Source organism: Cheilinus undulatus, linkage group 21 (assembly GCF_018320785.1).
Source record: "Cheilinus undulatus linkage group 21, ASM1832078v1, whole genome shotgun sequence".
Lineage (NCBI taxonomy): Eukaryota > Metazoa > Chordata > Actinopteri > Labriformes > Labridae > Cheilinus > Cheilinus undulatus.
In genome coordinates this window covers 27007884-27032132 of record NC_054885.1, presented here as the reverse complement: position 1 = coordinate 27032132, position 24249 = coordinate 27007884, and the positions used below count along the sequence as shown (strand labels likewise).

At 38.5% G+C, this 24249-nt stretch overlaps 1 protein-coding gene across 1 annotated transcript; it reads right to left on the bottom strand.

The window, feature by feature from the left end:
- Positions 1-13028: 13028 nt before the first annotated feature.
- On the bottom strand, positions 13029-23899 carry LOC121529424 (myosin heavy chain, fast skeletal muscle-like). Its single transcript, XM_041817262.1, has 39 exons — positions 23696-23899; positions 23392-23535; positions 23125-23281; positions 22988-23015; positions 22789-22900; positions 22619-22711; positions 22460-22523; positions 21881-21979; positions 21544-21647; positions 21311-21449; positions 21101-21219; positions 20857-21006; positions 20606-20776; positions 20216-20522; positions 19865-19941; positions 19686-19773; positions 19486-19603; positions 19268-19391; positions 19043-19179; positions 18675-18930; positions 18269-18511; positions 17990-18166; positions 17724-17869; positions 17523-17613; positions 17037-17426; positions 16823-16949; positions 16557-16675; positions 15961-16157; positions 15686-15869; positions 15441-15606; positions 15139-15263; positions 14709-15017; positions 14400-14603; positions 14178-14303; positions 13880-14050; positions 13670-13774; positions 13496-13591; positions 13269-13400; positions 13029-13061 (listed from the first exon to the last, which is right to left on the bottom strand). Exons 1-39 carry the CDS (start codon positions 23897-23899, stop codon positions 13044-13046), a joined length of 5817 nt encoding a protein of 1938 aa, XP_041673196.1. The 3' UTR covers positions 13029-13043.
- Between the last annotated feature and the right edge of the window lie 350 nt (positions 23900-24249).

The window sequence follows — 24249 nt, the reverse complement described above, 5'->3', positions numbered from 1 at the left end:
TCAATGATCAGAACTACTAATTTCATTTGAATCATTGTTCTTAATGAAGATCTGGCAACAACATGTTAAGTTACATGGAATCTTGTTGGAGATAGTATTTTAGTTGTTTTTTTTGTTATTGTTGTTGTTTTTTATCTATGAACCTAAAGCAGTACAAAAATACAAAACAAAACACACATTCATTGCATACCAAAGAGGTATGCATGTCTCCCATGCAACAGATACATAATCAATCAATAGCTTACACAACAGTGATTAATCACTGCTAATGCACTTACCTGAGTTGGAAGCCTATCAGTTATTGTAAGTCCAAAGCAGCCTCTTTTATACACGAGGGACTGTCTCCTCAGTAGGTGTGCCCTGCTCAGTTTGGTCATGCATTCTTGTCATGTTGCTGCTAAGCCTGTGACATTGACATTTACATTGATTGATATGGCCTTGTACTCACATTTGTTGTAGGTATTTTTTCCCTGTACCAAAAAGGCATATTGAGGATAATGGTATTTTAAGTGATTTATAACAAAAACAGTGATTTTGGACCATATTTTACATCTAATTGAGATTGAATTGAGAGATGGATTTTCTAACTTAGGACTTAAAAACTTTTGCATTACTCAGCTTTTATCACAAAATCCTAAAATACAATTTGTGAATATACAAAAGACCAAGACTGATGCTGCTGTGTTGTTGAATTTGATGTCCTGTATGATAGAATTTTGAGCTAAATTCATTTCATTGATTTAATTAAATGTTTGGTACCCTGTAAGAACTCAGCTCATGTGTAGTGATAAAAACTTTAATACAGAAATAGGTTTAGTTTATATATTTCAATAAAGTAAGCATACTGAAACAATCATTTTAATTATACTCATTGATAATGGTGGTTGATGTTTAATAAAGAGGTATGAATTTATTATTACCATTATTATCCCCACCTTGTTTGGACAGAAGTCCAAATGTCAATGGTGTCCATTTGCAGGACATGTTGGGTCAAGGCCTGTTGATTCAGTGTCCCAGAAACAAAGATATATTTTTTCAACCTCAGAATTAACGGCCCATATTTCTCTTTGGTCTTAATTATATTATACATTTCTTGTACATTATTGTTTTAATGATCTTACTATGTTAGTTTGTACTTTCTCAGCACATACTTAATATATCACTCATTGGCAGGCTGTTTATTTGGAACAGTCTGAGCATATTCAAAAGCTTTGTACATGCCAAAATCTGCCTTTCACTAATTGATAGATCTGTCAGCTACTTGTTTCAGTAATAAAATGTAATATCCTTAATCATCTTCTTTGTTATTTATGATAATCTCCCTTCAGTGTGGCAGACACAGGCCGTTTTGGAGAAGCATGTAAATGTCACTGGTATACGGTTGCAGAGGAACCACACATCTCAGATGTCTGAAATAAAATTGAGGCTGAGCGCCATTCCATAAAAGCTGAGGACGGATTTCATATCGCCTTGGAATGGAGGAGAGGAACAGTTGCCATCTAGACTGGGATAAGACTCAAAATAAGTCCTGTGCCAATAAACAAGATGCTAGAGATTCCAGACTTGTAATAGTACAATGAATGAGAAGTTTATCTTAGCATTAGTTCAAATTTACTTCTCAAACTTCTTCAAAATTACTTGGAGTTATGAGTCATTATTTTAAATAGCCTCTTTTTTTTCCCCAAACATTCTCTCTTCTGAAAAGGAATTGACCTTGAGGAAGGTCATCCATGGGGGCCTCAATAGGTAGGTGGGCCATTTGCAAGCATGTGTTGCACACAAGTCATTCAAGTATGGTCAAAGGTCTTCAGTAATTTTCAGCTAACCTGAATAGCATGTGTCAAACATGCTGTCAAAGGTCTTTGGTCGTTTTTTTAGTCAGCTTGTTTGACGGAAGCTTTGGTGTAGCTGTATGCATCAGATGCTGTCTGTGTACTAAGTTGATGATTTTGTTTATTGGTTATAGTTTACTACTGTTCTGAACATACCATACAAAGAGAAATCTTTCTGTCTATTACATTTATTCATTGGCCTCCTTTACTTAACCTGACAGACTGCTACAGTTGTCACACATGTTTATGTGCTATGTCACCTTGGAGACAAACCATGTTATGCACACAGGGCCGGCTATTGTGCCGTTATCTTTGGTGGCAAAATGAACCAATGGATTAAATTTTTTTTACACTTTGAGGTGGTAACAAACATTAACAGTCCACAGTCACAATCCATACTAGGTTTGCAGTGTAAATAGATCAGTTGCAGTTAAAAGAAAATTGTATTATATGTTCTTGTTTCAAATTGATCAATTTCTGTATGAATATGTGACTAAACAAGAAAATAATTGACATTTAAACTCTGACCTGGTTTATTGTATCCTTGCAGACTGTATTTTTGTAGTTTTAAAGAGAGCCTAATTTTACTGTCTGTGGGATCAGCTTAGTGAGAATATTTTAGTTGACTCTTCTTATAGCGACAACATTTTCATGGCTGTAAAATTGATCTGAGGGTTGAAATGCATCAAAAAGAGAGTGCAGACAAAGGCAAAGACAGCTTGTCCTGATAAACCTCATCCTTTGTATGTCCTTGAGTCTGGTAGATGCTTATAGATGATCCATCACTCACAGCCCTTGAACTGAAATATAACTTGCCAAATATGTCGGGTGAGGAGGAGCCTGACAGGGTTTAAAAGAGTGTTAGATTCCTCTTGTCCAGCCAGTAACACTGAAATAGCCAAAGGTAGTGTAGTTAAAGCATTCTCTGCTTTTCTTTGATTATTTTGTCTTTTGATGTTTTACATTTTAAAAATTAAGTGCAGCAATAGAAGAGGAGAGGTTGTTTTTGAGTGCCTAATTTTCAAGGTTAAGGTTTCAGTATTTGCACCATGCAGGTGACATCCTATCTAAACATTGTAACAAGGAATAACATGATCTATGAAAAATAAGCAATTATTAAAAGGAATATGAAAATCTGAGGAGTTGAGTCAAAGCAAAGCTCATCATAGGTACTTAAGAAAATACTAAATTAAAAGGTTAAGTGTATGCAGATAAAGCTTACTTTATATTCATACTTAAGGCTGTATTTAAAAGGAATAATATTAAGCTTTAATTGTATTTGCCACCTATGGAAGCAATAAATATGAGCCTTAATCATAACTCATAAAAGACTGCCATTTCAGCATACCTATCCCGTTTCCCTAAATTTCTCCCTGGGATTAATAAAGTATTTCTGATTCAATAATTAAAGACAGACAGCTGTGTTGTAAAGCCATTTGATACTTTCCTGTGTCATATCCTTTGTCATCCAAAGGAAATTGTCTTTCCATCAAAGCCAACATGCCCACTAAACCCAGGTCAGTTTCTAAAAATATGTTGGCACACAAGTGGACAACAGGCTGCAGCCCAGTGTGTCCACATATAGCATCTACCCTCAAGTCCAACAACAACTGTGCTTCCTATGCAGACTGTGAGTGCAGACAAAAGCTTGCTTATGTTATCCTTGAAAATTTTGAAGTCATTTAATCTTCTTCATTTTACACAGTGTATAGCTGCATCAATATCTTTCCAAGTGTGAATTTATAAAATGGATACCACAGTATTTTATTTTGAAACATTAGCTTTGTGAGCAAATAGTTATGAATTAAAAACGAAAAATCTGTCAGAGTGTCTTTCACACGAGACCATTTCTGATAACAATTTAGTTATTTTTCTGTTTTTTTTCCAGTCATATCACAATGCTAAGCCTAGGGCACTCTTACGAACCTTACATGACTTTCATTTCACATAAGTCACTCATCACTGTGATAAGGCCCTGTTGGCAACAACTAGGTAGGCCTACAGTCCAGCATGCTATTAGAATTCCTATTAATTGACAGTGGCCTCTTGGAACACTCAGAGCACTGAGCACTCCAGCCAAAAAAGCCACAGGAGAGAAAGGCTTCAGCATCTGAGTTCCTGTGATGGCTTTGGGCTTAAATTAAACCAATTGTCATACCATTAGTTTAGTGTCTGGCTGATAAGTGCCATTGACTTAATTCTAAGTCCATGCATAAACATGTCAAATCCTTAAAACAATTTTACAGTTCTTAAAGCCTTAGATGTTGGCTTGATTTATTGCAAACTCCTAATGGACCCCCCCTTGAAGTGTAGGCACTCAAAGTCAAGCTTGGTGCCCATTTCCACCCCATCTCCACTCATGAACACATTTACCAGAGTCCAGAATTTCATTATTTATTTATTTATAGACATATTAAGTCTAACAATTATACTGCTGACATTTTAAATGAGGATGCAAGCTCCTAGTAAAGCATCAAGCGTATCGAGTTCAAGCAGATTCAGTGGATCTTTCTTTCTTCAAAATTATCAGTCCTTGACTGTAAAGTAGCTTCTAAGGAATAAACCTTTAGGTCTGAATTACAGCAGTTTTACACCGTGAATGTAGTTTTCTGTGTTTGTGTGTGTTTGTTGCTAGACAAGGCCCATCACAGCTTCCAGTCCGGCCCCCAGAAGATGATCAAATTACAAAATGGTTAGAAAATGTGTTATGGTATTAACAGTGTCTTTTCATTTTCAAAAATCCCTACAGCTATTGAAGGAACCCCAAAATTAAGAGAGATTAAAACATTGTTTTCTAGATTCACTTGATTCTTGAACAGTTTTACAAAAATCCCCCATCAGTCATTATAAGTAAATAAGAGGCATGCCAAATACACACTTATCAGTCCATTCTTGATTAAAGCTGCTGGTCACAGTATCAACCCATCCATTCAGGTGCTTTGAGAATGTTTTCTTCCCTGCCTCATATCAAAATCAAAAGACCTGTTTCATACACATGTTTTCACCAATCAGAATTTGACGTTTGACTCAAACCCAGTGATGAACGACGTGACAGCTCTTAAATATGTGGCTAAAATATCTCAACTGCTGGCTGCAGTGCAGGCAAGACGGGCTTAATTCGTTGCAAGTGGCTAAAAATAAGGTGCATTAAAAAAAACATTTAAATTGATCTTATTTGCTTATTTAACAAGCTAGCCCCCAGAATGTCCGTCAAGAAAAAAATCTGGCCCCTATGCAAATGTAGTTGGTGATCCCTGCTATACCGTATGTACCATGTCTCCACCAGGTCTCCACTTGTAATTTGCTGGACGGCAGCGCCGCCCATGCCCATTCAAACTTAGGGGCGGTGGAGCTCCCCCACGTTTCTTGACACATACGTTTTTTTTCTAAAGTCCGAGATTTTTTTCTGCGTACTATTTACATATTGATGAATGACATTTCAATTTGCGTATTCTCCCTCTAATTGAATACATCATATCTTCAACATGAGCCCCCCCCAATAGTTGGTTTGATCCAAAAAGTGCTGCACGAGCTAAGTTCACGGCAACAGTTGCTCACAGACTAGTTCCACCAAGCAGCCGAGCCGTCTGTGGTCCGACACGCTAACGACGAGCAGTGTGTGACTGAAGTTATTTAGGAGACAAAAGAGCATCCAGTTTTTTCTTTAAAACGTGTAAATATGAAATATGACGAGTTATGCATCATAATTCACCCGCTGAAGACATGTATTATCCCCAATTGGGTTGGTTTAGCCCTCTGCCTTGCTAGCTAGTAACTTGTCTTACCGTAGCTTCCTGTGCAGTACTAATAATGCCAGTTCAGTGCTGACTGAATCCTAAGGGCAGTTGGACTAACAGGTAATTTCTCAAACGCTAATTAAGGAAAAGGTAGCTATGACAAAGTTTAAGGACAGGATCAGTGAAATATCTTCACTGAGAAGACAAAAGACCTCTTAAAGCACCATATGTAAAGAATGAAAACCCAGGAGGTAAATAAGTGATTTACACCGCAGAAGGGAACCCAGATGATTAATTCAAGTAAAAGCACTACATTCAAACTTCAATTGATTAAATAGTTACATTGAATAACCAGAACATATGCTGAGGTTAAAACTTATCATGCAGAATGTCTCATACCAGAAAAATGTTTTTAAGTATCATATTATTTGTTATATATTGTATTATTAAAGTGAATCTAAAAAGTTAAAACCTCTGTACATAAGTCAGTGCCTCAAAACTGTCCTTTATTTACTGTTTAAGTGATTTTTGTTTATTTGCAGTATGTCCTATTTAAAGCTTTATTTCTTTTGTTATTTGACCATTTCAGATCAATCAGAAGTGGATGTGATGGTGATGACATCAGGGAGGTAAAGGTGCTGATCTAAAGGAGGCAGGTAAACATGGAATCTTTATAATGATGTGAGAACATCATGATTTCAACAAAAACAGCTGTTATTTTAACTAAATCATATCAGGCCACTGTGTCAGATGTAGTCAGTTTGACTTTGGTTAGTGAACATGTGGAATTGATCTCATTAGTGAAAGCCAGAGAAAGTAGAAATGAGCTGTTGGATTTTGTATTTTTAACTCAGGTTTTCTTAAAACTTTGACCATCCTCTGATGCACATGGGCATCAGAGAGAGACACAGAAATAAAATTTCTTAAAAAAAAATAACCCTCATGCCATTAAGCACATAACTTTCCCTCTAGACCCCCACTCTAACTCAGCACCCCCGTACATTTGGCTTTGCTGACACTCCTGAAGGTGGGTGGCTTGAATTGGAATTTGTATTGAACTATTACATACAGTTACATTTCAAAAAATTAGTATATCATGAAAAAGTTCAATATTTTTTGTCACTCATTTCAGAAAGTGAAACCCATATATTATATAGACTCATTACACATGGAGTGAAATATTTCAAGACTGTATTTCTTGAAATGTTGATGAATATGGTTTACAGATAATGAAAACCCAAAATTCAGTGTCTCAGAAAATTAGAATATTATGTAAGATCAATAAAAAAGGATATTTTAACAGAAATGTCAGGCTTTGGAAAAGTATGTTCATTTCTATATACTCAATACTTGGTTTGGCCTCCTTTTGCATGAATTATTGCATCAATGCGGGGTGGCATGGAGGCGATCAGCCTGTGGCACTACTCAGGTGTAATGGAAGCCCAGGTTGTTTTGATAGCGGCCTTCAGGCCATCTGCATTGTTGGGTCTGGTGTCTCTCATCTTCCTCTTGACAAACCCCATAGATTCTCTATGGGGTTCAGGTCAGGCCAGGTTGCTGGCCGATCAAGCACAGTAACACCATGGTAATTGGAGCAGCTTTTGGTACCTTTGGCAGTGTGGGCAGGTGCCAAGTCCTGCTAGAAAATGAAATCAGCATCTGCATAAAGCTTGTCAGCAGAAGGAAGCATTAAGTGGTAGATGGCTGTGTTGACTGTGGACTTCAGAGTACACTGTGGACCAACACCAGCAGATGCCATGGCAGCCCAAATCGTCACTGACTGTGGAAACTTCACACTGGACTTCAAGCAACATGGATTCTGTGCCTCTCCACTTTTCCTCCAGACTCTAGGACCTTGATTTCCAAATTATATGCAAAATTTACTTTCATCTGAAAAGAGGACTTTGGACCACTGAGAAACAGTCCAGTTCTTTTTCTTCACAGTCCAGGTAAGATGCTTCTGATGTTGTCTGTGGTTCAGGAGTGGCTTGACACCAGGAATGCCACATTTGTAGCCCATGTCTAGGATTCGTCTGTGCGTAGTGGCTCTTGATGTGCTGACTCCAGCCTCAGTCCACTCCTTGTGAAACTCTCCCAAATTCTTGAATGGATTTTGCTTGACAATCCTCTCAAAGCTGCGGTTATCCCTCTTGCTGGTGCACCTTTTCCTACCACACGTTTTCCTTCCACCCAACTTTCTATGAATATGCTTGGATACAGCACTCTGTGAACAACCAGCTTCTTTAGCAATGACCTTTTGTGGCTCACCCTCCTTGTGGAGGGTGTCAGTTACTGTCTTCTGGACATCTGTCAAGTCTGCAGTCTTCCCCATGATTTTGTAGCCTACTGACCCAGACTGAGAGACCATTTAAAGACTGAGGAAACCTTTGCAGGTCTTTTGAGTTAATTAGCTGATTAGGGTGTGACACCATGACTTTCCAATATTGAACTTTTTCACAATATTCAAATTTTCTGAGACATTGAATTTTGGGTTTTCTTATCTGTAAGCCATAATCATCAACTTTTCAAGAAATAAAGTTTTGAAATATTTCACTCTATGTGTAATGAGTCTGTATAATATATGGGTTTCACTTTCTGAAATGTGTGACAAAAAATTGTGAACTTTTTCATGATATTCTAATTTTTTAAAAATGTACCTGTAATTCAGAGGTGTAATCATGCAACGTTCTTACCTACCTCTCAGCAAGTCTTAATCAATATCATGACAACTTGAACTGGAATATTTTATCCAATTTTTTTATCCTCCTCAGCACTTAGTGGTAAAAAGAGTTTAACAGTAGTTCTGTTACCATTGACAGTCAAAATTCTGCTTTAAATGCAGTTTGATGTAGTTTGAAGAAAAAATGTGTGAGAAAATGAATGCCATTTAAAGATGTAGTTTTTCGGTCCAAATATTGGAATTTCAGATTAGTTTTAAAATCACCTTTAACGCTACCCAACAAACTTGAAGGTAGGCCTTACTATTTAAAGTAACAGGTTTGCTATCATTGGGATTTGGGGTCATCTGTTAGCAATATAGCTAATATTTCCAGTATTAGGTTAAACTGTGATTAACTTTAAATTAGATTCTAATGAGATTTTCCAATGGCAAAAGTAAATCTGAACAATACTTGTGTTAATTGAATATTTAGCCCTAACAGTATTGCAAGCTAAGGTTATTGTTGTCAACGGACAGAGTGAAAAGATACCTCTCTATTGTCATTGCTCTGGTTCTCAGCATGTTAACTGATTACTCCAAGATGTCAGCATATTGCTGCATTCCATCCTGTCCTGCCATGATGGACCTTTCTGAGACTGGTCCTGGACATGCGAGTGTTGACCTTCACAAATTTCCTTTTGCTCTGATATTGATCAAATAAGCAGCAATGATTAGGCCCCCATACAGAGGTGAATGATGGCCTAAATCCCACCCAGGTGTAGTAAAGCCATGTTTGAACCATGACAAAGCCAGGCCTCTTCTAAGATAATACCAAATGTTATCTGGGCTATAAGTGATCCTGAGAAGAAATTTCCTTCAGTATTGAAAATATGGCAAAACACGTGTGGTTAAGATTTTTTGTCCCCATATGTTTTGCAAGTCATAAGGTGTCAGATGGATGCCACATCTGGTCTAAAAGTCAGTGCTGCTCATTTTAGGGAAAAAATATAATTTTATTTGTTATCATATCAGCCTATTACGACTGATATATTATCACACTGTACCAGCTTATAAGAAGTTGGCTGAACTTGATATATTTCTGCGTGTGAAAAGTGTATTTCTATCTCTTAAACTGCCCCAGTGGAAATCTGAACTTAATGATCTCATACCGAGGCACCAATATTTTTAAATATTTTTTAATTTTTTAATGCTTCATAGTTGTGTCCCCAGTTCTTGTCAACACCATTAGACATTCATTAAGATTTTATAAATTCTGCTGTTATTAAAGCTGCTGTCACTCTGCAGAGGACGTTCCACTGTCTCAGCAGAAGGCCACAATTGCAGACAGGCCTTGGTACGTTGCATAGTTTTAGAGTAATTTTAATCTTAATGTAAATAGTTTGTGTGTCACCACCATGATGTGTCAACACTGTGTTCCAAATTATTTGAAATATTTGGATCATTTTACCATTTTAAAAGGTTATGTTAGTATCTGGCATCAAGCTGGGAACAAAACAGCTGCCACATCAACTCAATTTAGTTTTATGAAAGCAACCTCTAAATGTCAACACCGTCAGATATTAACTTTGTAAGTTCTATGGAGATGACAGGCCAATGAGGGAGATGACACAAAGTGTAAAGAAATCATGTTTTTATTGAGTTTGAATTTTTTTTTTTTTTACAAAACTAAATGCATCAATAGAATGTTCTTATCTCAAGTAATGTAAAAATGAAATCTTCAGGTCACATATGTTCTAATCAACTATTCTCTTAAATGTGAATCTTGAATAAAAGGTTTATAAATAACAAATGTGTTCTTTTTTTTAGATAGTTTACAGTGCTGTGAAAAAGTATTTGGCCCCTTTCTGATTCCTGATTTTTTTGCATATTTGTCACACTTAAATGTTTCAGATCACCGAACCAATTTTAATATCTCACAAAGACAACCCAAGTAAATACAAAATGCAGTTTCTAAATTAGGATTTTATTTATTAAGGGGAAAAATCCAAACCTATCTGGCCCTATGTGAAAAAGTAATTGCCCCCTGAACCTTATAACTGGTTGTGCTAAACTTTGCAGCAATAACTGAAATCAAACGTTTGCAATAACTGGTGATGAGTCTTTTGCATCGCTGTGGTGCAATTTCTTAACAGAATTGATTTAACCCAGCCATATTGGAGGGTTTTCCAGCATGAACTGCCCGTTTAAGGTCACATCACACCACCATCTTGGTTGGATTTAAGTCCGGACTTTGACTTGGCCACTCCAAAACCTTAATTTTAGTTTTCTGAGCCTTTAAGAGGTGGACTTGCTGGTATGTTTTAGGTTGTTGTCCTGCTGCATAACCCAAGAGCGCTTGAGCTTGAGGGCATGAACTGATGGCTGAACGTTGGCCTTCAGGATTTTCTGGTAGACTGCAGAATTCATTGTTCCATCAATCACAGCAAGTGGTCCAGGTCCTGAAGCAGCAAAGCAGCCCCAGAACATCACACTGCCACCACCATGTTTGACTGTTGGCATGATGTTCTTTTTATCAAATGCTGTGTTATTTTTACACTAGATGTAACAGGCTGCACATCATCTCCAAAAAGTTCTACTTTTGTCTCATCAGTCAACAGAATATGTCTCCAAAAGTCTTGAGATCATCAAGATGTCTCTTGGCAAATGTGAGACCAGCCTTTTTTGTCTACAGTGGTTTTTGCCTGTTACAAATAATTCTATCTTCTAAGTTGTGTATCAGATCCAGATGTAAATACCTGGAAATAAGCGAAAATGTTGATCTCTTGGACATATTCATCTCTTTCTGTCAAACCTAAATGTTTTCAGTCTACAGCTAAAATAAAAGAATAGGCCCCACCGTTCCAATAATTTTGGAGGGGAGTGTATGGAAATTTAACTAAAGTAAACTGCATATTGAAAAAAAAAATTTTACAGGATATTTAATCTTTTTGAGATGCGCTTGTACATGTAGACGTTAGAATTGTTAGGTATAATGTGGATAAGGTGGTTAAGTCTAATAAATATAAAACATTAAATATGACTTAATAAATGAATACAATTTAATGACTACTTAAAGTGATATATATAAGGCAAGTACACCTTTAGAATTATGATCTGAAAGAAGTAAATCCTTTTTGTTCTAATTTGTTTTAACAATTTTATTTACAAAATCAGAGATGAGATCAGGCTTAAATCTGCAGATCATATGTGTTCTAATCAACTATTGTCTTAAATGTGAATCTTGAAGGTTTATAAATACACATTCTTTTTGATAAGATAGTTTATGTAAGTGGGTAATTTGACTGATATAACATATGTGATAGTTAAAATGACTACAAATACAGTTTTTCATCACTTCTGTCTGACATGTCAGCTCTGTTAGAAGCACAATGAGAACATTCTCCTTCATGTTTCATATTTTTCAGAAGCTGTTGATCATATGTGAAATGGTAATAATCCTCTTAACATCTCCTAAAATGAGAATATGTTTCGAAATATGAAAATATCACGAACATTGTGGTTACAGTCAACCTTGGTGACAAAGAATTTTGTAACAGTATTTTATAGGTGTTGCATGGTATGGATAAATATTTTTGCAAGTTTGGTATCTGACACTGTTGACATGAAGTAAGAGATAGGAAAGGAAAAACTCACTCTGGGAAATAAAGAGACAAGATGTGAGGTTGTATCAAAGGATATCTCAGTAGCTAAGGACATTGGAGTTACATGCACATGTAGTTTAAATGGTCCAAGCACAAGATTGCATTTTTTCAGTGTTTGTCCCTTTTCTCCAGAATCAGTGAAAACTTTTTATTAAAGGACATCATGAATCCCACATCCGGAAAAGAATGTAAATGATATTAAAAGTTACACACATCACTTGTACATGGATGTCGTGACACAGAATATGACTTTCGAGTCGTGATAAGAAAGTATTTCCAGTGAAATTCATGCTTCAATTTGTCTGAGACATACAGTGCTTAACAAATTTATTAGACCACCCTAACCCTAACCAAGGTAAGGTTTATGCCACAGCTGCCCTAAATTAACAGCTTGATAATTACCAAAATCATTTTTTATGTTTCTGCAATGGTTAATACATCAATATGTAGAAGCTCTTTAACCCAAATGATATTTTTAATGCTAAAATATAATTATTATTGTTATCCATGAATTTTCAAATGTACTGATTTACCAAAAAACTGAAAAATAGTAAAGCACATTGATATTTCTTTATTAACACGTCAAATTGTAGTTATTTACTTGCATTCCTGAAGAGAAAAATGAGTTTTAGTGGTTGAATGTTATGCTTGATTAATTTCTGACTTCTCAGAGAAGCCCAGTGAGCCAACTCAAATTTGGGTGAATTCAGTTTGAAATCCCTCATTTCTGTTCAAAATGGTAAAACGTGGAGAGCTCACTGGAAATGAAAGAGTTGGCATTAAAGCACTTCATGATGCTGGATGGTCTCTGAGACAAATATGACAGGTGGTCTGATAAATTTGTTAAGCACTGTACTTGACTGACAATATTTATATTTTGGTATTTTTTGACACAACATATCATCCCTCCTCACTGAAGAACTAGTTTAGATCTTATGTAAATTTTTAACTAAACCACAACCTCAGAAACTGACTCAAGCTCAAAACAGTGTGAAGTGCCCATGCTAAACCCAGCACTATTAGAAGATGTGTAATAAAGAAAAAACAGAAAAATGATATTAGGCAGTATGCATATTTTTATTACATTTGGTAATATTTCAACAGTTGGTTCATACTTGAAGACTTCTGTTGAATGAGATTTGGATGTGGTCTCTTACTCAGCAGATTCAGTCTGAAAGGGACAAAATAGAGAGTAAATTATTTTAAGGTTTAAAAAGTTGTTGCCCCCCCCCCAACTATTACAGAGGACTGGAAGTGGTCTAAAGACTACAAGTTGTGGGTAAAACTCTAATATGCATAAAGGCATAATACTTCTTAGTACTAACATTATAATGCCATTCATCACCCTTTTTTATTAATTTGTCAGGAAGTGGACTACCTTTCCAGCATCACGGCTCTTGGCTCTCAGCTTGTTGACCTGGGACTCAGCAATGTCAGCACGCTCCTGAGCCTCCTCCAGCTCATGCTGAACCTTTCTCAGCTTGGACATGTGAGTGTTGGCCTGCTCCTCCTGTGAAGGGTTCACAGTATGTTACATTTGTAACCAGTGTGATGTAAATATAGTTTCTGGTCTTTAACATGCATAAGATCACAAAAGAGACTTACAGCCTCCTCAGCCTGTCTCTTGTAGGCCTTGACTTTGAGCTGCAGCTTGTCCACAAGATCCTGAAGTCTGTTGACATTCTTCTTGTCCTCTTCAGTCTGCACAGGTAGAGGATTGTTAATCATGATGTTGTAGACATTAAGAATGCAGGATATTTTATTAGGGTAAACACTTACTTGGTAGGTGAGCTCCTTCACTCTCCTCTCATATTTGCGGACTCCTTTCACAGCATCAGCTCCACGTCTTTGCTCAGCTTCGACTTCAGTCTCCAGCTCACGCACCTGTAGTACAATAAATAAGTGATTAAACAAATTCATCTAATCACTAAAAGGGTGTGCACCTCAGTAGTTTTGTGTTATAAAGCTCCCACTTTGTGCAGAGCATACCCTGGACTCCAGTTTCTGGAGCTGCTTCTTGCCACCCTTCATGGCGAGGTTCTCAGCCTCATCCAGACGGTGCTGCAGGTCCTTGACTGTGACCTCCAGGTTTTTCTTCATCCTCTCCAGGTGAGCACTGGTGTCCTGCTCCTTCTTCAGCTCCTCAGCCATCATGGCAGCCTGTAATGGCATTTTGGAACGAAACTTGTAAAGTCTTGAATATTAATAGTAGTCTGTGAACCAGTATTTTAGTATATACCAGTATTTGGTTGTGTTTAGAGGAGGGTAAGCATGAGCATGAACTCACATCAGTGATAGCCTTCTTGGCTTTGTCCTCAGCATTTCTTGCTTCCTGGACAGCATCATCCACCTCACCCTGGACCTGGACAAGGTCAGACTCCAGCTTCTTCTTGGTGTTCAGCAGGCTGGTGTTCTGAATATCAATGAGAAACACATTTAATTGTCAGTAATGTTTTTAATGCCTGTAATGACCATGTGACTGTCATTTTTATCAATCCCAAAAGAGAACCTGAGAGTGGAGCAGTCCGACACGCTCACTGGCATCAACCAGCTCCTGCTCAGCCACTTTACGTCCTCTCTCTGTCTGCTCCAGAGCAGCTCTCAGCTCATCAATCTCAGCCAGCATGAGGCCATTTCTACGCTCCACCATGGCGACCTGCTCCTTCATGTCTTCCTGTCCTCTGACAGCATCATCAAGGTGCAGTTGGGCATCCTGGCAACAAAATAGAAAAACAAATTACAAATTTTCTTGTTCATTACAGGTAATCATATGCATGATTTTTCATCATGTTTTTGTCCTTATAATCATGCAGTCCACCTTGAGTTGTCCCTGGACATTTCTCAGTTGTTTCTGTGCCTCAGCAGCCTGCCTGTTGGCATGGCTTAGCTGAATCTCCATCTCATTCAGATCTCCCTCCATCTTCTTCTTGACTCTCAGGGCATCATTCCTGCTCCTGACTTCAGAGTCCAGGGTGCTCTGCATGGAGTCAATCACCCTCTGGCTGTTCCTCTTGATCTGTTCCATCTCTTCATCTTTCTCTGCGACCTTCCTGTCAACCTCACTCTTGACCTGGTTGAGCTCAAGCTGAACACGGAGAATCTTGGCCTCCTCATGCTCCAGTGTGCCCTGTAAATGATTGAAGAAATCATTTTTGTTAGAAATATCTGATAGAGGTGACATTGACTAATTGGATTTAATCAAATAAAACCAAATCTATCAAAATGCATATGTAATGAAAATGTTTTACTTCAGCCTCCTCCAGTGCAGACTGTATCTCAGACTTCTCAGTCTCCACAGTCTTCTTTGCTTTCTCCAGCTCATGGATGCTCTTTCCAGTCTCTCCGATCTGTTCAGTTAGGTCTGAGATCTCCTCTACAGAGCAATGAAGCCAGTTTTAATTAGAATAATGAAGATTATATTACTGTATTTATGAGGGTATGTGACAAAGCATTTCTGTCAAAGAAGCTAATAGAGTGAAACAATACAGGTCATAAATATAACATTTGAATTTTAAAAGAAGTCATATTGAATAAGGCAAGATTGACATACGCTGCAGGTTCTTGTTTTCTCTCTTCATGGTCTCCAGCTGATCCAGAGCCTCTTCATAAGAGTTCTTCATCTTGAACAGTTCAGTGCTGAGAGAGCGAGCCTCTTTCTGAGCTCCCTCCAGCTCTGCCTGGCCCTCCTCGTACTTTTGTTTCCATTCTGCCAGGACCTTGAATCATACAAATGACCAAAATGTGTATACATGTTGAAATAGATTTTTGTGTCACTCCTATTTTATTTTCTGTTACCTTATCAAAGTTCCTCTGCTTCTTGTCAAGACTGGCAGCCAGAGAATTGGCTCTCTCCACATCAATCATGAGGTCCTCCACCTCACCCTGCAGCCTCTGCTTGGTCTTCTCCAGAGAGGCACACTTGGAGTTCACAGCCTCGATGGATTCCTCTGCATCCTGCAGACGCTGGGCAAGCTTTTTCCTGCAATGTAGAAGTTTTAGTTTTTGCTAAATGGATTGGTTGAGAAAACATCAAGATTAATTTCCAGACTATTGTAAGAAAGGAGACATACTTTGCCTCCTCCAGCTCCTCAGTGCGCTGGATGGCATCAGTCTCATATTTGGATCTCCACTGAGCCACCTCGCTGTTGGCCTTTGACATTCCTCTCTGCAGCTCACCCTTGGCCTCCTGCTCCTCCTCAAACTGCTCTCTGAGCAGATCACAGTCATGGCGGGCTGACTGAACAGCATGGGCGAGGGCGTTCTTGGCCTGTTGAGCGCACAGTTTATGTTGGTGAGACACTGAAGCTCATATTTATGATTTTAACATTTATTTGTCAACTATGTTGAATTAAACAACACCCTGAAAAGCTGTGTCAGAGAGAATTGTGTCTGACTATCTTCAGGCATAATATAAAGTAGTTTTCTCCTGTATTCCTGTTGTTTGGAAGGTTTTTCTATTTCATCTCTTTCTGCTTTCATATATTTTCTTCTTAAAATACCTGTCCTTTTTATCACTTGAAAAGGTAAACTCAGTTTGAAAATAGTTTCTTTTTAATCGTCCACATTTGTTTTGGTAAAACTTTGTCTTTGGCCATTACTGATATTCAGGTCTTAATAGTTTTTGGGGAATAATGGCATAAAACATCAAGAGACCAACTTTTCATACCTTCACTTCCTCCTCAATGTGCCTCTTGAGCTCCTCAATCTGCTGAGTGAAAGCCTGCTTGCCTCTTGTCAGCTGGGAAACGAGAGCTTCCTTCTCCTCAATCTGCCTGCCAAATTCACCTGAATGACAAAATATTAATGTTTGGTAAGAAAGATAATTTTCAAATTTTCAAGTGGCATTTTGTAGCTTCTTCAAAATATAAAATTTCATAATGTTTCACACGACAGTCCCATGTACAGAATAGTATTTTTTGAGCAATCAATCACCATTCTCAGTCTGCAGTCTGGCCTTCTGTGCATTAATGTCATTGAGCTGACGGACATTCTCATCATTTTTGGCTTTGAGTTCACTCAGTTGGTCCTCAAGAGTTCTGCACATTTTTTCCAAGTTGCCCTGTATTAAACAGAAACATTTATTGGTTAAGTTATGTTTTCTGATTTTTATAAAAGGCATAACCTCTTTCCCCAGAAACTTCCACACCTTGGCTTTGGCAACAGACTCCATGTTGCTGGAGAGGTCATCAATCTCCATCTTGTACTCGCTCTTCTCCTTCTCCAGCTTCTGCTTGACGCGCTGGAGGTTGTCGATCTGCTCTCCCAGCTCTGCAACACTGTCAGCCTGCTTCTTGCGGAGAGCTGCTGCAGTAGCTTCATGCTGCAGGGTGGACTCCTCAAGATCACGGCGCAGCTTCTGGAACTCAGCCTCACGCTTCTTGTTCATCTCGATCTGAGCAGCTGTTGCTCCACCAGCTTCCTCAAGCCTCTCACTGATCTCCTCGAGCTCCCTGGACAGGTCAGCCCTCTGCTTCTCAACCTTAGCACGAGCAGCCCTCTCAGCCTCAATCTCCTCTTCCAGCTCCTCAATGCGAGCCTAGATTGGGACATTGGAAATTTCAACGAGGCTTACTGAGAGGATGAAAATCTCATTCATAATGTTATGGGTCTGCTATTTAAACCAAATGTGTACCTGGAGCTCCTTGATCTTCTTCTGAAGCTGAGCACCAAGAGACTGTTCATCCTCAATCTTGCTGAGAAGCTGGCTGGTCTCAAACTCCTTCCTGTAAATGAAATCAGAAACATTTTTAGCTTTGAATTATTCTTGCAAGCACAACTTTGGATTATTTCTTGCTCTTTGGGGAAAGCCAAATTCCAAGGTAAGAGAAATCACTTCTTGATTTTCTCATCTGATTGCTGCTTGTCATTCTCAAGATCCATAATAGATTCCTGAGCCAGCTTCAGATCTCCCTCAAGCTTTCTCTTTGCTCTCTCAAGGTCCATGCGGAGCTTCTTCTCTTGCTCCAGGGATCCCTCAAGCTATCAGATGACAGTCAACGTCAGGATTTTAATGACAGAATGGCAACTTTAAGATGCATTCAAATCATTATGGTTAAAAATAACAACAAAGATAAGCAAGTAAAACAGTTATTTTCTTACATCATCAACTTGCTGTTCCAGCTTTGTCTTGGCCTTGGTCAGAGTATTGACTTTGTCTTCCTCTGCCTGGAGGTCATCCAGAGTTTGCTGGTGGGACTCTTGGAGGGCTTTCTTCTCCTTTGTCAACTTGGCAATAGATTCATCTTGAGATGCCATCTCCTCTGTCAGATTTTTCACCTTAATTGGGAGACAGTATGTTGCGTCATTTTTTAATTTTCTATATGTACACACACTTACACATCAAAAGAATTCATTAAGGATTCTCTAAGTAGAAAGGACCTTGTTTTCTGTGGCATGTTTCTCCTTCTCCACTTTGGCCAAGGTGAGCTCCAAGTCATCAATATCCTTCTTCAGTTCAGAGCATTCATCCTCCAGTTTCCTCTTCTTGGCAGTCAGCTCAGCATTGATTTCCTCTTCATCCTCCAGTCTCTCAGTTGTCTCTTTGAGTTTGGCCTCCATCTGGATCTTGCTCTTAATGAGCCCCTCACACCTTTCCTCAGCATCTGAGAGATTCTCAACTTCCTGTAGTATATTGTGAGATTGTTTTCTGTAAGTCCATATTCATTGGTTTTAATAAATTGAGCTTGATTTTTAAATGTAACTGTAGTTCCGGGTACATGCATAATCACTAATAGATTTGAAAGAGTCCTATTAGTTGTTTTTTTTTTTTTTTTTTTTTACTCACAGCTGCCACTTGCAGTTGCAGGTCATTCTTTTCCTGCAGCAGGGCAACCATCTTCTCTTCTAGCTCTTTCTTCTTGGCAAGGGCAGTAGCCAGGTCTGATTGCATTTTGTCATAGTTGTCCTTCATCTGCTGCAGCTCCTTCTCAGTCTCAGCACTCTTCAGGAGAGGCTTGATCTTGAAGTAGAGTTTCAGCCATGGCCAATTCTTGACATTCATGAATGAACGAATATTGTACTGGATGCTATAGATAGATTCTCTGGAAAAGTCAGATAGATAAAATGTCATTTCAGACAAATGTTTGTGTTTATGAATTGCAAACTCCAGTAAGTTGTTGGCTGTCAGACCAAACTGACCCCCATTGAGCCTACCTCCTCTCCATCATCTTGACAAACTCTTTCCTCATGACATATCCTCTGCAGAGAGCCTGAGTCATGGTCACCAGCTCAGCCAGTTTCTCATCTCTCATCTCCTCCAGGGTACCCAGCAGACCAGCTTTGAAGAACACCTATATTGTTTTAAAAACAGAAATAAACATTCAGCAACTTCTCATATGACACAACTTCTACAAGGTAATGTAGCCTTTGATAAGGTACCTTTGTGTGTCCAAACTTGTACTGAGTGTGGTCCACATCAATGGAACCCAGCAGCTTCTCTGAAGCCTTCTTGTTGTCAATGAACTGTCCCTCAGGGATGACACTGGCATTCAATACTTTGTATCTACAAGGCCAACGGACGTTGTTACTGACGTTGTTCTCACCCTTCAGTGTAAGATTTACCTTAGTGACTTTGATTACATCCACTGAAGACTCACCTCTGCTTAAAGTCACCGTAGAGGATTCTGCTGGGGAAGCCCTTTCTGCAGATTCTGATGCCTTCCAGCACACCATTACACCTCAGCTGGTGGATGACCAAGAAGTTCTCCATAAGACCTGCAAAATGCATATTCATTAAGATGTTCATCATGTTTCCTTTAGCCTTATATTTAAGAATTGTTTCTCATAAAAAATGCACCTGGAGTCTTAGTTTCATTTGGAATCAAGCAGCGCACAAAGTGAGGGTGGGTGCTCCTCAGATTGGTCATCAGCTTGCCCAAGTTCTCCTGTGGATCAGCATTACAAACATACAGATCAGCTCTATTTTAAAGCGTTTTTTAATTTAAGAAATAAATGAAATAAATGGACATTACATACCCTGAAAAGAGCAGACACAGTCTGGAAGGAACCACCCTTCTTCTTACCACCCTTCTTGCCTCCACCACCTGCCTCAGCTATTATTCAAAAACATGGATTGCTGTTAGATTGCTATAGAAGATGCAATCTAGGGTCTGGTTGACGTGAAACATTGTTAAATTTCTTGTCTGGTTAAATGCCTCATACTGATGAAAGACATCAATTATGTGCTATCTGTTCTCAAAAGAGAGAAAGAGAGAAAGCCATCTCAAAAGATAATGTTAATCAAGTTGATTTAAAAAATGTGTGAACAACTCCGTCAAGTTTTATCATTCAGTTTTTGTGGGATTTTCAAGGGTTTTTCCTCCTTACCCTCGGCTGAAGCATGGGCGGCATAAAGCATGGACAGAAGTTTGTTTGCAGACTTCTGGTAGAGCTGAACCACAGAGTCATTCAGTGGGTCCTTGTTCTTGTCCAGCCAGCCAGTGATGTTGTAGTCCACTGTACCAGCATAATGGACCAGAGAGAAGTGAGCCTCAGCCTTGCCCTTTCCAGGCTTTGGCTTCTCAAAAGCCTTTGTCTTCCCAAGATGCTGGTCATGCAGCTTGTTCTTGAAAGTTGTGTCAGAGGCCTTGGGGAACATGCACTCCTCTTCAAGGATGGAGAAGATGCCCATTGGCTGAGGAGATTTTACATTTTTTATGAAAAAGTGAACATTTGTACATGAATTCAAAACTTGTGGCCACAACAGAACTTGCTTACCTTCTCAATCAGCTCAATGCAAGCAGCCAAGTCCATACCGAAGTCAATGAACTCCCAGTCAATGCCCTCTTTCTTGTACTCCTCTTGCTCCAGCACAAACATGTGGTGGTTGAAGAACTGTTGCAGTTTCTCATTGGTGAAGTTGATGCACAGTTGCTCCAAGCTGTTGAACTATAAGAGAAAGATATGTAATTTCAAGGCACTTGAGGACTTAATTTCAACACTGATCAGATTTTTGTTAATTGGCTTACATCAAAGATCTCAAAACCAGCAATGTCCAAGACTCCAATGAAGAATTGTCTTGGCTGCTTTGTGTCCAGCATCTCATTGATACGGATCACCATCCACAAGAACATTTTCTCATAGATAGACTTGCAGAGAGCACTGACTGCATTGTTGACCTAGATTTAAGGAATAAGGACATAACAGATCATTATAATATTTTCCTCAAATGTAACAACTAATTCAACATTTATGTATGGATTTTTCTATTACCTGTGGGACGGTCTGACCTTTGGTCACCATCTCATTTCCGACCTTGACTCTTGGGTAGCACAGAGCTTTGAGCATGTCAGCTGAGTTCAGGCCCAGGAGGTAGGCGATTTTATCAGCCACTGACAGAAAACAGTACCCATTACCTTGAGTTATTATCTTTCCACACCCAACAAAACTTGCATGATGAGTGAACATTAATTCTGAAGTTACCCTCGGTGCCATCGGGTTCAGCCTGCTCCTCACGCTGCTTCTGCTTGAATTTCATGTTGCCATGATGCATCACAGCACCAGTCAGCTTGTAGATATTTATCTTCTCCTCACCGGAGAAGCCCAAGATGTCAATGGCTGTCTGCAATACATAAGAAAGAATTATATCTTAATATTTGTTAAACTCGTATTTTCCAATATAGCAATGTGATGTTAGCAGTTAATTGTGCTCTTACATCAGTGGCAAGAAACTCTTCAACATCATTGATGCTTTTGACAGTGATTTCACCCTGACTGATCATTGGGTAGTCATAGGGGTTGGTGGTGATCAGAAGAGCCTCTGAAATACAAGAAACACATGACATGAAATTCCCAAGTTTTTTTTTAAATTATTACATTTTGTTAAACCTGTCATTAAGGCCTCATCTCACAGTGTTATTATGTTTTTTAATATCTATTTTTATTATGTCACATTCAACCCTTTATATATTTTTTATTTTCTTTGTATCCTTTGTTGTAGTTCTAGTGTACACTTCTGTTTTAAGAAAAGCATTGTTTCTATCAATAACTCACCCAACAGCTCAGGCTTGTGGCCAGTCATGAGCTGATAGAAGATATGGTAGCTCCTCTCAGCAGACAGCTGGAAGGTTACACGAGATTTCTCCAGCAGATCTGAGAATCACAGATCAGGGAGATTTTAAAATCTACAAGTTGGAAAAATTAGTTTGAGATTGTAAAATCATTATAATTCTAACTTGAGGGACTTTCAGTATATGTAACTTCCAACGAATCCCAGAAATCCATACACTGCTAGATTTAATGCTAGACTTTTCCTGGCATGCAGTGCAGCTAGACCAACAGATGGCAGTCACTTACTGTGTGAATGTATATATCATATTCTAGCTGCATCCTCAGTGACAACACCACTCTAACCCTCTTCACATAACACAACAAAGGGTTAGTCCTCTTTAATGCTGAATTTTAACATGGTCTCATACATCAGATATAGCATATCTAACAGCACCATCTGTTGCCATTTTACTTGTATATAAGACAATATTGATCATAATAAATGGGGTAACAATTAAGAAAAACGGGACCAAGGTCTACTTCAAACATAGGTGACTAGGCTGAATGCATGAAATTACTTACAAGTTTCAATATCAGCTGAAGCAAGTTTGCCGGTGGTTCCAAAATGAATTCTGATGAATTTACCCTAGACATATCATTATTAAAGTTTTTATTAGCATAGTTTTTGATGTGCAGTCATATCATAAGCATAAGCTTGTGATTTCCTCTGTTAACACTTACAAAACGAGAGGAGTTGTCATTCCTCACAGTCTTGGCATTACCATAGGCCTCTAGCAGAGGGTTGGCTGCAACGATCTGATCCTCCAGCGAACCCTACCATAGGTTTTCAAGAAATGTGTTAATAAATGTCGATGACAAATTTATTTTGCACTGATGGCAATCATTTTTACCTGCATTTTGCCAGGTGTAGGCTCAGCCTTCTTAGCTCCAATAGCTGCAATTGTTGCAAAGTACTGGATGACACGCTTGGTGTTGACAGTCTTTCCGGCACCAGATTCTCCGCTGGTTTAGAAGAAACATACTGTAAACCTGTCCTTCATTATCAGTTGGTCTTTAAAGATACATCATGACAGTTTGTTTAATACTCACGTAATCAGGACAGACTGGTTCTCACGATCTAAAGTACAAAGATACGCAGATCATATGATTTCCATTCCTATTATTCTTTAAGTAAATAGTGAATAGTGAGTGTCATTCCAGTCATTCGTAAGTAACGTTGGTCTTACCAGTGAGCATGAACTGATAGGCATTGTCAGAGATGGAAAAGATGTGGGGTGGTGCCTCAATTCTCTTCTTGCCTCTGTATGCTGCCACACATGTAGCATCATACACTGGAAGCCACTTGTAGGGATTCACGACAACGCAGAACAACCCAGAGTAGGTCTGTAACAATAGATATTAAACATAGTTACACTTTTCAGTGTATAAAACAACTCATTATGTCGGCATTGTAGAACTCAAGAAATTAAGTACACTGTGAAATAAAATCTTACATAGATCATCCATGATGCATAACGCTCTTTGAGGTTATACAGCACAGATGGCTCATTCAAGTGGGTCATCATGGCCATGTCCTCCATCTTGTCGAACTTTGGTGGGTTACGTGGATGGACGTCATCCTCTTTTACAGTGTAAGTCTAAACAAGACATATTAACATGATTTTTCAGAGACTCATACAATATATGTAATGTATTTTTTAATAGATGCACATAGACTTTAACAATTAAAGCCTGTGGCTGATAAATGTGGACAAATATTTGTATACATTATTTCAAATTATATAGTCAATTTCCTACCTTTCCACTGTCTGTTTCAACTGTGGCTTTGCCACCCTCCTTTTTGGTAAGTTTTCCCTTGACATACATCTCGTCAGGATCAACTACAAAAAAGGCTGTTTTTGCATCGAATGGAGCAGTCTGGGCCTCAATCCTCTCCTTCTCTGGTTTACGGAGGTAGATGGCCGCAGGGCCATACTGCTCCATCTCCGCGTCCGTGCTCATGGTGGCGATTTAGTTGATGCTTCAAGGATAACAGAGGGAAACATACATCAGAAGTGTCTTACAGAACTTGTAAAATTTGTGTTTTTGGTTTTTGTTTGTAAATAATTTACCCCAACTAATGAAAGAAAGTTCTTGGTATCCCAAGGATGTCAAGGTGCTGCCAAGGAATTTTCAAGCAATACAATGTTAGTCTCATAATTGTGTCCTTATTTTAGCTAAGCTTTTAACTATACATTTAAAAAGAAATCCTTTGATAATAAAATAAGATAACCAATTGAATTTAACAATACAAGTGAAATTTTAACTACTAGCAGTAGATCTTGATAGGTCAAAAATGCTTGTAAAAAGCT